Consider the following 13,066-nt stretch of genomic DNA (forward strand, 5'->3'; position numbering starts at 1 on the left):
GGCGTCCATGAGTGTGTGTGTGAATGTGAAGGGCGGATGTGAAGGATGCCCCACACTGTGAGCAGAGACGCCCGTGATGACATGTCGACACGCTGTGAAAACGAATGATCCCACATCTCAGAGAAGTGTTGGGCTTTTTTCTGCGGAGGGGGACAGATCGTTTCTCTCCCGTCCTTCGCCGGGCTGCGATTTGCTTATCACAGTCCCAGTTATCACCACATCTGATGGCTTTTGCCGTGTTCGATGATCGCCGGGCGCTGCGTGGAGCTGACTGGCTGCTCCGTGATGAAGAGCCTCTGCCTCTTCCTTCAGATGACGAGCAGCGAAAGCGAAAACAAGCTGTGAAACGCTGCCAAACCGCACAAGCATCAACCAGGCCGAGCAACAAACGGGAAAGAGCTTTGTTGCTTTTTTTTTTCCTTCCCCAAAATTTTTAAACATGTGGCGTCCCTGCGGGGCCATGTGGTATTCTTTAGCAATCAACCCCCCCCTCCACCTTCGGCCTCGTCTTTCCGTGAGCTCAATCAGACCTTGAGGTCAGGAGGAATCTGTCCGGCCCCCGGAGGCCCCCTGCTTCTCCTTCTTCTTCCCGCCCTCCAGGAAGGGAGGGGACCCGTCACAGGGGCCCGGGGACAGACTTCATCCCTGGGGGGGGGGGGGCCCTGCAGGTCCTGTGACATGCCGTTAGTGACAGGGGGGCCTCAGCAGGTTTTCCGCCGTGTCAGCGGCTGTTAGCTGTGATTTCAGGTGAGACCTGAGAGCATGTCCACACCAGAAACAAAACTAGAAACATCACTGCTCAGAAATACTGCAATCAGAGAGAAAACTACAACTATCAGCAGCAGTATGTACTCTTCTAGTACTACAAGTAAAAGTACTCGCTACGCAGAAATGCATCTAATTACAGATGTGAGTTGGAGGCGATTTTAACTACGTTATCTAATGTGGATCATCACAGATAAATCTTAATATGCAGTGTCTCACACATGTAGAGGAGTATGAAGTACAGTAAAGTACAAATACTTCAAGCTGTACTGTAGCACAGTACTTGAATAACCACAGAAGCTGCTGGAAGAGTAAATTACTGAAGGTGTTTGTTGCTCAGCGAGGGTTTGTGGTTTTGTTTTTGAAGATTTCTGAATCTTTTTGCTTTTATTGATATGTGATTGATCAGTGATTTAAACTTCATTATCAGAGAACCATGCACACACAGACCAGCTGTAGGTCCAAGTCCTCCCCGGGTCTGCATGACGTACATGTTCTCATATGAGCGTGTCCTCAGGGGACTGCACTGTATGTGCCAAAAAAAACACCAACACAGAAGAAATAAACATGTGGACAGGTTCAGGTCCACAGACTCTGACCGTGAAGTAAACACACAGTTACTGAACTAACTTTATGACATTGTGATGCAAATTCAACTCAAGTTATTTTTGACTGCATTACGCCGTGCAGGTGTTCACACACAGTATTATGTAGGCAGACATATGCACACACACACACACACACACACAGAGTTCTGATTAGCCAACTGTGACAGAGCAGCAGGGAGTTTCCCTGGACGCTTCGTTTAAGAGCTGATGCCACGATGCTGAACAGTTATTACCTCCAAACTCTCAGAAAGCAGAAAGGATGGAGAGGTTGAATGTGACTTGCAGAGGCAGTAAACACAGCGGAGACACATAAACAACCAGAACTACTTAGATCCGTTTAGCAAACAGCCTAAAAAAGTCACAAGCCGAACAATCCGACAGCGCGAAGCGACATTTCCTGTTTATTTGTGTAAGCTGTGTAGCTGTGGATGATGGAGGTTCACACATTTATCTGGACATCAGATTCAACGGCTTTTAAATGAGGTTCAGTCTTGTTTAGTAAAGTTAGGGGACGCTACACATCAAGTTTTATGAAGCACATAAATGTAAACCTGCTGCTGCCAACGGTTCATTAAGAAATACTGGTTCATTTCTGGGATGAAAAGAGTTAAATCAGGCCTTTGTTGGACCGTTCATCTCCCAGGTGTGACAGCACGTGGACAGAAACCTTCACTGGAAGAATAAAGTTAAAGAAAAAAGGACTCACTGTGGGTGTTGATGAATTAAAGGGTCGGTCCAGGCGGCGAGGAGGAAGTGAGTGGTCCAAACTGTGGCTGTAAAACAGCGAGCGGCCGTGCTGCAGCCGGACCATTTGGCCGAGGGTCAGGGATCAAAGCAGCGGGTCTCGGCGGTCAGTGTGAGCTTCACGCCGTCGGCAGGCCGAGCTGAGGAGGCACACATATGGCAGGAGGTCAGAAAACTGAGAGGGAGAACAGGGATCACATTTTAGACTGTTAACTGATGAGTGTTCTGCTCATGGAGGTTTTGGCAAGATCTGAACCCTCCACCCCTGCTGCTTGCCGTCATTTTGTGCCTCTCTCTGAGGTATTTTGCAGCTTGACTTTAACTTTAACGGTCTGCTGCTGCTTCATGACTCCTGAATTGCAGTAGTTTGTTAATGTAAACCGCAGATATGTTAAATAATAATACAAACGCTTTTCTCATGTCACAACCAAAACTAGCAGCTGGGCCTTGTTCCTATTCTTTTCCCCTTTTCCTTTTGCATAATTTCGAGTTTATTTATGGGGCCAGTTTTATCTATACAGTTGAACAGTAGGTTTTTATTCACTCCCTCCCACTCAGACCTCTTCACCGAAAACTAGTAAACATTTTGGGTAAAAAGACGCAGCTCAGGGCTGCAACTTACAATTATTTTAATTATTCATGAATCTTTTGGTCATAATTTCCTAAAACTCAAGGTGATTTCCTTCATTTGCTTGTTTTTTCTCACCACAAGTCTAAAAATATTCAGTTTACGATTTTATAAAGCAGGAAAATGGTGGAGTTTTCTCCTCAGGTAATGACAAAAGTATGGAGTATGGCCGAGGAGCATGGATGACCTGTGTGCATTCATACAAGCCTCACAGGAAGCAGTCAGCTACCTTTAAGCACCGCTACTGCTCAAAAAAAAAGAGAGAGAAGAGCGAGGTCAGGGTCTGCTGTGGGAGGCGTTGGTTGGTTCTTTCGCTGAGTCCGGTGGAGGAGCTGAGCGGAGTCCTCCTGCAGCGGGGGATTTCTCCTCTGAACTCCACCGCCACATCTGTTTGCTGTTGGTGAGGGCAGGAGGAGATCAGCCACAGGATATTGAACATCCAGGCTGAGAGAGGGGTGTGAAGCTGCTGTTTCTTCCTCTCCCAGGAAAAAAAAAGACACCGGTTGATGGTGTGATTCAGAAACAGTGAAAGTATCATTCAGTTGCTCTGGTTTTTCCTGCATTTCCTCCTCTCTCTGTCCCATCAGTGTCCTCTGTTTGTTAGGACAAACAGTGAAACAAGTAATAAAATAAAACACAAACAAGAGGCTTTATCATGTCTGGCCTCATGGGAACACTTCCTCTCTCCCCTGTGCTCTGTTTTTAGCTTTCAGATCGGGGATTTTGGGCCTCATTGCTTCTCTTCTTGAAGTTAAGAGGAACAAGTCTCTGGAAGTCGGTATAAATTCAAATGTCACTGTTAGCCTCTATTTGTGCATTCGCCGCTCGTACAATAAACAACCCCCTGTTCGGTCGAAGCTGTATTCTATTTTAGACTCGCCACCGACCTGGGCTTCTTTTACGGGATAGCTATTATTCAAAGGAGAATAGGTGTAGGGCCCAACCATAAATTCCAGCAAGTGGCCCTTCGAAAGGGGTACGGCGCCGAGGAATTGACTGCGTGCTCTGTGATTTTACTCTGCTACGCTGTGACCTTTTGAGTTGAGACAGAGTCATTTGTTTGCTTGACAAGAGCTGCTCTAATAATTCAGGGGGACAGTGGCTGCTGGTAATATCCGGTGATGAGCCAAACTGTACTCCTGTAAGCCGGCTACACCTCGAAGGCAGAGGCATTTGTTTTCCTGACGCAGGGAAAACCCTCTCGCTGCGAGCTGTTTGATTTCTGCGAGTCGTGGCCCTCCACAGGACTCATATATATCCTGAGTGTTTGTGGGCCCTTAGTTAATTTACAGAGTGTCAGAGGTGTTACTCTGGGGCGACTTACTCTGGTACTTTCAGGAGCGTCCACAGCCTCCGTGCAGTCTCTGTGGAGGGAAATAAAAAACAGGAGATCATGATTTAAGATGTATCATCATTTAATTATTAAAGCTTTCAAGTCTGGACCAAGGTTCATGTTGCATTTGATCCAGTTAGTTTTGGTTTTATGTTTCTGTTTTGTGAGCACACTTAAGAACTTTGCCCACGTCTACGTCTAAATGTGCTGCATCTGATACTCGACACTGATAGTTTGACTGGTTTCTGAACAGACGAGTGTCTCAGAAAATAAGCTTTAGATTTCCTGACAGAGTAAAAGAGTAAAAGCTACAATTTTGTGACATTTATGCAGAAACCAAACAGCACAAATGGATGACAAAGCTATAGTAAAAGGTCAAATCTTCAGACAGATGCAGCAGCAACTGATGGAAACTAAAATCAATCATGTGTTGTCTCTACAAACAGATGAGTGTTTCTGTTCCTCTCAGAGTGGTTTAAAGTGGAGAAGCAGTGACTTAGTGAGGGGAAAAGGATGAATTGACAGAACAAACAGTCATTGATTTCAGCACAATGACTCGACAGAAAGGGGGGGAGGGGCTCCTCTGAGGTTGTTCCTTTAAATAACCTTATTGTAAGGATCTCTTTGTTGGCCATTATACTCAAATGAATCATTGTGAGCCCTTTGAGAGGAGCCTCCAGTCAACAGGGGGAGGTGACAGTTAATTACACCACTAACTGAGCTATTGACTTGCTAACCTGGTTGTTAGCTACCCCTACACGTAACTCACTGATTCCAGGCAGAAACTCTGCTGTGTCACCACGTCTCTGTCCTCTCTGGTGTTTCACAGAATCATTTAGCTGAAACCTTTATGTATGAGAACTAGACAAAGGTTTTACAACAAGATTAGAAGTTGCTGGGCTAGCTGAAGTAGCTAGTTTGGATTTTTTAAATCAGGTTTGTTTAACCAGAAACATCACTGTGTATCTCTACCAGACTCCATTGACAAAAACAGGGATTTTACAGAGCAGAACACAGAAGCTGCTGGAATACCACTCCATCTGTTAGTGTGTCTGTTACTGGTGACTTAAGCAGTGAAGAAGTATCAGATATTTACTGAGTACAAGTACTACAGACACACTAACAGATGGAGGCAGAAGCTTCTGTGTTCTGCTCTGTAAAATTCCTCTTTTTATCAATGGAGTCTGGTAGAGATATATAGAGATGTTTCTGGTTCTTCCTCTTTAATAAAAAGCTCTGTCTCTGTAGGAATCTTATCATCAATGTTGTCACACACTTAGAGTAACAATCTGAACCCATCAGTAGCAACAACAAGAACTTTGATGTGAACAAATGTCTGTTTGTTTACACTGCAGCAGCTGTTCAGTCACCCAATTCACTGAACTTCCTACTGCACCGATTCCAAAGGTTTATTTCCCTTTTTCCCATCATAAATACTGGATTTATACTTTAAGATTATCAACAGTTACTTAAAAAAACAACAAAGATCCTCTCTGACTCCACACTGTCGAGGATATACTGTAAATCAAAAGAAGAGCAGTGTGTTATACTGTAGTTAATCTTTTTTTTCAGGCTGCTACACCAATCACTAAGCACCTCGACGTGTGAACAGCAAATGTTGAGCCTGACTAATAATGATTTGCGAGGACAGATCAGAGGAGTGTGAGCGTGAAAGACTGCCATTATGTGCCTCATATATCACCTCAACTAGAGGGGGTCTGTGTGTGTGTGTGTGTGTGGGGTGAAGGACTTCCCATGAGGCTTCACTCCTGGCCTCTCACACCTGTTACACTGATTCATCCACAGCAATAAAGACACCAGGCAGAGCTGTCAGTCAGAAGCTCAGCTTTGTTAAAGAGGTAATAAAACGAGTTTGGTCATTTAAAGACTCAGTGAACTGCTGCTTCATTTGAGCGTGTGACCTACAACCCTCCGGTGGTTTAGTCAGCGTTGTTACAGGACCTGTCCCGTAACCAGAAGGTCACAGGTCTGGTTCCTGAAGCGGCAAATGATCAGGTTAACAACTGTTTCCAGTCAGAGATGCAGCCAGTTTTACCTGAAGAAGTGAAAACTCTGAGAGTTTAAGAAGTAAAATCGACCTCAGTGTCCTCTAAAACTCATCATGTACATGTTTCATTTATAAATGAATCTATTCATTATTTTGTCTATGAATTAAAATGACATCAAACTGTGAAAAGAAGCAAATCCTCTCAGGTTTCATCACAATGCCCACTGGTTAACACCAGATCTACCTCTTGGACTCAATCCAGTCTGAGCCTTAAAACCAGGTCCCCAGATGTTTAGTTTTTAGTCTCAGTGACCTGATGGAGGCTGAGAGAAAAGTCCTCCTCACTTCTCTCTGGGCTTTGAAGATAAAGTTGTATTGTTCTAACTGTTCAAGCCACAGAGCCGGTCTGAATAGCGCTGGCAGAAAGGTCAATAGTCAAATAAACTTTGATGACATGCAAGCCAAGACCCCCACCTCTTCATCCCCCCTCGCCTTTAACCCCACTACCCTCCCAGAAAAAAAAAACCCTTCCTCCTCGCCGACCCCCACTGCCCCGCTGCCAGAGAGCAAATTGAGTTGTGAGTTGCAGGGGAAAAGAGCCCTCGCATGGTGAGCTGTCTTTCATGATGAAACCCTCGGACGTGTTTGCACCGCGGTCGAGGATAAACTCAGAGAATCGCGAAAGACAAACACGTGGCGGCGAAGGCTGCGGGCGCCGAGTCACGTGGAGACGGTCGAGGGTTTTAGGCATCATGCTGCTGTTATTTTCCATTTATTATGAATGAATGAACAGGTCAGTGTTTCTGATGAAGAACACTTTGGCGTTCACCTTTTGACCTTTCCTATTTCCTATTAGTATTTATTCCCTCAGAGATGTGCATGTATTTGTTCCATCATCCAGCTGGCTTTTTTCTTTGTTAGTTTATTTTCACTTTTATTTAAATGGTAAAAACAACCTGGCCTTAAACAGGTAAACCAAAGGTGTGGATGAATGTGTCTCGGCCTGACTGTCTCACTCAGCTCACACTCCTGACCAGGCCTTTTTTAATCAGCACTCTTGAGCAGGAACATCTAAGTACTCTCAGTGAGTCCTGAGTGTACTCATCTCATCCCCAAATTAACACACCCTTTCCTCAAGCACTGGCCCTCTGAGTGTACTCCACTCATTCGGCATTAACAGCTTCCTTTTGTGTTCCTTTGCTTTCAGGGACGTCGGCCATGGAGACTTCAGCGTCGAGAGCCGCCGAGAAAAAAGACAAAATGGACGGGAACGCTTTCGGAGACCTCCCGAAGAAGCCCTCGCCCTCTGAGACAAGAGGTAACATGCTTTTGAAACTTTCTCTCAATGCACCGATGTCCGGTTGTCTGCCAGGACTTTGCATGCTGCGTGTCAGACTGAGCCGAGGTCTCGTAGGTGCTCAGCCAGGGGGCAGACGGAGAGCGAACACGACTGATGAAATATACATTTCAAAGATAAGGTGCCATCTCGGGAGCCGATGCTCGTGGCTCTCCTCAGGCCTGATAAGGTACCAGCAGCAGTCAGAGGTGACTTACAGTAGATGTCTGATAGGAATCCTAAGCAGACCCAGGTCTTAAAAGAGCATCATTAATGCGGATCGCCCCGGTATCAAGGCCTGGTGTGTACAGTCGAGGAGTGTGGCACCATTTGAGCCTGTAAACGCTGATGAATAGGTAACATGACAAAAGAAGAGGGGGGTCGGGGCAGGTGAGAACGAGTGTTTGTGTTGTTGAACTAAATGAAAAGTAGCAGCGATCCTCTCTCGCCGGGGAGGGACAGGCAGAAAGAGAGAATACATGTTTTAAAGATGTCAGTGAACGTGTGATGAAAGCTCGGCATAATGAGGCCGAAAGACCTTGTTCTTACCTCCAGAGTATAAAGGGGGAAAAAAATGGCAGTGGCTGGTGGAGCCGAGGACGACACGGAGCTTCAGAGACTGACAAAGATGCAGACTGATGGGCTGCCTTTGAAATGGAAATTAAACGTGTGATTTAGTGACATTTTTACGCATTAATGAAGGACTTGGTGGCCTGCCATTATAAAGAAACACTCATTAATTGATAAAGAAGGAACAAAGCTGAAAATGGAGCTGGTGTCTCACCAGAAAACAACTTTAAAGGACAATTCTGGTTTATTGTAACTTGGACGTAACAAAGTAATTGCTGGAATCTATGAATGAGGCAACGTCACTACACGGCAGTCAGGTAAAGGTAGAAATTACCTGGTGGAAAGTGAAGTGTTTCCAATGGAAGGTGGTCAGTGAGTTGTGGACGTTCATGTTTATGGTCCAGACAGAAATGCTGGTTCTCACTGATACTGTGGTTGAACAACAAAGTCGAGAAACGTGAGCAGTCGTATGATGAAGGCCACAGACCAAAATGTGTTGGTCTCACACTCAGTTTGTCCTTTATACAAGTTTTTTTATTTAACTGAAGTTGTAGACAAGCCACCAGTTTGTCCAGATCATTTAAAAAACTTCACTACTGCCCCACTCTAATCTCTCTGGTTAAACTGCAACCAAAACTATGAAACATCAGAATTGTAAAAATCAGATGTATCCTTTAAGTTTCTTGTACCAGATATATGTAGATGTCTCCGGAGCTTTACAGCATGTGAAGGAGAAGAGACGTATCCAATGTTCCCCTCTTAGCATTAAAAAATCATCTAGAGATCCAAATGCCAAAAAAAAGGGGGGGGGGTGGTTGTACAGTAGTTCAGCCTGTCAAAGCACTGACCCACATTTAATCTACACGAACAACCTGCTGAGGTGTTTTTCATGGCAAATGTCCCATGAAGAAGAGAGGCGAGGACAACATGAGAGGCAGAGAGAGCGATGGAGAAGGACGCATGTTTTAAAGATGTCAGCCAACGTGTGATGAAAGCTCAGTATAATGAGGTTAAAAGACCTTGTTCTTACCTCCAGAGTATAAAAGGTATGAATTACTGAGGGAAAAAAAAGCTGGTGGATCGGCACAGAGGACGACATGGCAGCGTTGGAGAGATGGATGCAGAGTGACGGGCCACGTTTGAAATGGAAATCCAGCTGGTGATTTAGTGACATTTCTTCTCTTTAATGAAGAACTTGGTGGCCTGCCATGATGAAGAAATCGAACATTAATTGTTCATAAGAGAATATCAATGTAGGACAGTTTTACATGTGGAGCTGGCGTGTTGGCTGCTCCATTTCTTTACATGATCTTCTTCAATATTTGAACAAAGCTGTGAACTGTCGACATTTTCTCTCCACTGGGTTATAAGCACAGTTCCCAGGATGCATCAGTGGTCACATGTTGTGTCCGGTGTCTTTATGTGACTTTTTTAAACTAGACAAATACGGTCGCTGTCTACGTATTCGTTATGGCTTTATTTAGACATGAAAGGATCGTCTGCCTGTGCTGTAGGTTGTTTTAAGATTTGACTGAACTGATGGTGCATTCAGGTGCTCCTCAGACGGTCCGATTTCCCCAAGTTGGGAAAGTCATCCTTCTGATTTACATGCTCCAAAAGTGGAAACAACATGGACACTACAAAAGAAAAGATGTTGGCAGCTGTTTCATGTAAAATTAAGCCTGATGTCGCCCTGCTGTCACTTTACCTGGACATTTAAATTAAATGTTAGCAAAAGAATGATGTGCAATATGTGAATTTGCACCATTATTCCAAAGTCTTTCACCATCAATTGATTTATTTTCCTCATATGTGAAGGAAACTGTGCTGCAGCTTGAGTAAAGTCTTCAGACTGAAAGCACAACATTAAAAACGAGCTGGTTTTGTGCGTTTGCGTTGCTTTAGGAACCAGTGGGACAATGAGAAATGATCGAGTCCAGTCTGAGCTTATCAGACGCCAAAACACAGCACGGCGGTTTCTACCACAGCATTATGATGTTCATGTCATAAACCAAACAACAGAGTTTCCAGGTGACGTCATGTTCTCTGCTCTGTGTGTCTGCACCCCCCCGCTGTGCCAACACAGTGGTCTCATTGAAATAAACGAGGTGGGGCTTGTGGTTTCTCAGGCTAATGCTAATGTCGGCCTGAACACGGCCTTAGTGTCCTTGAGCAATGCACTGAAACCAGATTCACCCACAAATTAGAAGCTGCACAGACATAAAAACATGAAAATGTAAAGTGGTCCAGCTGGTTGAGGCTGGAACAGAAGAAGATCAGTTACAGAGTATTTTTCGACAGAGTAGCACAGGTTAGGTCGTTAAAACGCCCACTCTGGATACAAGTCCCAGCTGAATGCCTGAAATGAAATTGTTCATGTAAAGTTGGGCATGAATGGACACTTTTTTCAGCTTCTTCTATAGTGGAGTATTCAGGAAACTGAGAATAAAGTTGACATTTTATAAAAGAAAGTCATAATATCATGAGAATTTAAAGTAATATCAAGTCTTTTTTCCTCTAAATATTTACTTTTTTACTTATTTCTTTCTAATAGCAGATACATTTTTGGATGTTATTGAGGAAAACAACACAGACCAGTGAACAGAAACAGTCCAGAATAAGACTGAGCCTTGTTTTACATGAATCTTGCTCCTCTGACCCTGAACCCAACCTCAGCTGAACCTCAGTGCAGCTGTATATTCATGCACGGCCATTTTCAATATCAGCTGCTGAGTTTTTAATCTCCTCATACCTAAAATAAAAAGTCCCTCCATAACTCTTCTCCCCTATCAGCTGTTGTGTAAGAGCCCCGTATTTTAATCTTAAATAAACAAGACGCCACCCGCTCCCGTCTCGACCAATCAGATATCGCGGAAGAAGCGGCGCTAAAAACCACGACCGTCTGCCACTGCATCGAGACGGAGCAATTACTTATCGCGGTAATATGCATTATTATTCCAGTTGCGAGCTCCTGATAAGTGAATATGCAGTTTGAGAGGGAGGCAGATGAGACAAGGGTCCTTGAACCTGAGAGCTTATTCCCAAACAAGCCGGTGGCGGCGGCGGCGGGAAAAGCAGACAATTCTAATATACTGCTGCTGTTCGGGGCCTCTTTTATTGTCAGTGTATGGTTTACTGTTGGCTGCAGAATTCCTGTCACCTAAGTCATGCCCACCTCTGAGCCTCGACGCCGGCTGTATAACAGCCCGCCCTGTTTTATATTCCCATCCCGCGTTATTTATTTCGAACAATTTCCTCTCTATCAAAGGACATGGCTAATGCCGAGTTTTAATATGTTATTTACACATAAAAACAAGCTATTTACAGCGGTGTATGTGTGCAGAAGGGAGGAAAATGAATGGGCCCCCGCGCCCCTCTCCGATCTGTTATATCACAGTTTAACAATCTGGATTGCTAATAGAACCATTTATCATGGAGCGGTCATTTATTTTATGTGAGCAGCCCAGGTCCCGTTCCCAGAGGCCTATGGAAATGGGGTGCGCATATAATGAAGCTCAAGTGAGAGTCACTTTGTTTAAAAAGTGGATACGCCACGCTCCGAGTCAATTAGAATGGACCCAGGTGCTCCAGACGCTCCTATCTGCTCCTTTTTGATGATCAGCCCCCTCCTCGCCTCCCTGCTCCGTCCATCCTCCTCTGACCCCCTCCCTTTGTGTGTTTTTTTGGGAAGTGAAGGAACAAGCTCTAAAATAAAATAAAGCTCTGGCACGTTGACTCCTGGACCCAAGTTCGGTGTCGTTTACCAAGAACCGGCCTCGGCGGTGCCAGTTGTTTTTGGGCCGAACTCCCCCTCTCCTCCCCCCTCATCCCCTGGCCGAGCCCGGGGCTCTGCTGCCCAGTTAATAGATTCAAATGAGCGCTTGTATTTCCTCTGACAGCACACATCTGTCTGCTTATACAGGCTCGGGCCGCTGCGTTCAGATTTACACCATCTCAGGGACCTTTATGATTTCAAACCCATTCGTAATAACCGAAGGTATTTAGAGCGAAAATATCAGGGAGAAATAAAGGAAAATGACAAAGAATCCACCGACTGTTATTGATGTATGTGTCAATTTCTAGACTCGACTCTCAGAGAATTAAAGTCAGCCTTTATTAGGGATAGAAATTTCCCTCTGTTTATATACGTATAAGTTCGGAGACATTTCACAACGGCTTGGTTGGAATCTGATTTCCACTGGATTGGTTAAATTTAGAGTTATTGCCTTTTCAAAAAGCCATTCTTTTATTTTTTTTAAAGCAGTTTCAGGTCACAGCTGAACTCGATTCTGATTGGCTCCCTGCCTTACATGACTTCCTGATGTCTGTCCAGTCAGATCCGCCTGCAGGATGTGAACTTATTTGGATCAGAAGATGATCAGTTTGTGCACATCTGAGCTAAGAATAGCTTTTTAAATAAATACAGTAAAGAACAAGCACTTTGAGAGAAGAAATCCAGCTTTCAATCACACCACATGATCTTCATCGAGCAGACAGACTTTGTCCTGGTGTCTTTTAAGCCTTTTAAGGAGTTTTGATCATGTCACATGACTCAGCAGTTTCAAGAACAAAGCTAAAATTTTAAGCCAGTGAAAAATGGAAATTTGAACATGTTCAGTAGTTTTGTACTTATTATTTGTTGTTGTAAAGTTGTGAAGTATTTTCTTATCCTGAATCAGAGGCGGTTTGAAACCCAGATTATGGAATCTGAAGAATCTGTGACCTTTAAATCCGACACTGGTGCAGATTTCTTTTAGGGAATATTTTAGAGGGAGCTGTGTATTTCGGAGGTTTTGTTGTACGTTTTTTCCTCTGCTCTCTGTCTGTGTCTGTAAACTAGGCCAGAGGAAACTACTGTGTGCTGCTAATGATTTGATTAACTGGCTTTGGTGGCTCATGACATACATCTTGCCGAGAGTGAGTTTGTCATTTGAGAGGGAGATTGATGTGCCGTGCTCAGCGCCCTCCCCTCCCTCCCAGACTCCGATTCCTCCCTCCATCCCTCCCTGCAGCCTCCCAGGTCTTTCTGCTGAGTCTGGCTGGTCCGCAGGGAGGGACCCTAAGTACTTAGCAC

The 13,066-nt window shown here is 44.6% G+C and overlaps 1 protein-coding gene and 1 long non-coding RNA gene across 2 annotated transcripts in view; one reads left to right on the plus strand and one right to left on the minus strand.

Annotated features, from left to right (window-relative positions):
* Positions 1-4,111, minus strand: part of LOC127139112 (uncharacterized) — an 80,300-nt gene extending 76,189 nt beyond the window's left edge. The window contains exons 1-2 of the long non-coding RNA XR_007809030.1: positions 4,070-4,111; positions 2,080-2,257 (exon numbers count right to left, since the gene is read on the minus strand). This is a non-coding gene — a long non-coding RNA (uncharacterized LOC127139112). The remainder of the gene's footprint in view (positions 1-2,079; positions 2,258-4,069) is intronic.
* Positions 1-13,066, plus strand: part of LOC108873211 (zinc finger protein GLI2-like) — a 68,698-nt gene that overhangs the window by 3,046 nt on the left and 52,586 nt on the right. Inside the window, 1 exon segment of the mRNA XM_018661339.2 lies at positions 7,294-7,404. Coding sequence (XP_018516855.1) covers positions 7,305-7,404 — 100 coding nt within the window. The 5' untranslated portion in view covers positions 7,294-7,304.

This window comes from Lates calcarifer, linkage group LG7_2 (genome assembly GCF_001640805.2).
Source record: "Lates calcarifer isolate ASB-BC8 linkage group LG7_2, TLL_Latcal_v3, whole genome shotgun sequence".
NCBI classification, from domain to species: domain Eukaryota; kingdom Metazoa; phylum Chordata; class Actinopteri; family Centropomidae; genus Lates; species Lates calcarifer.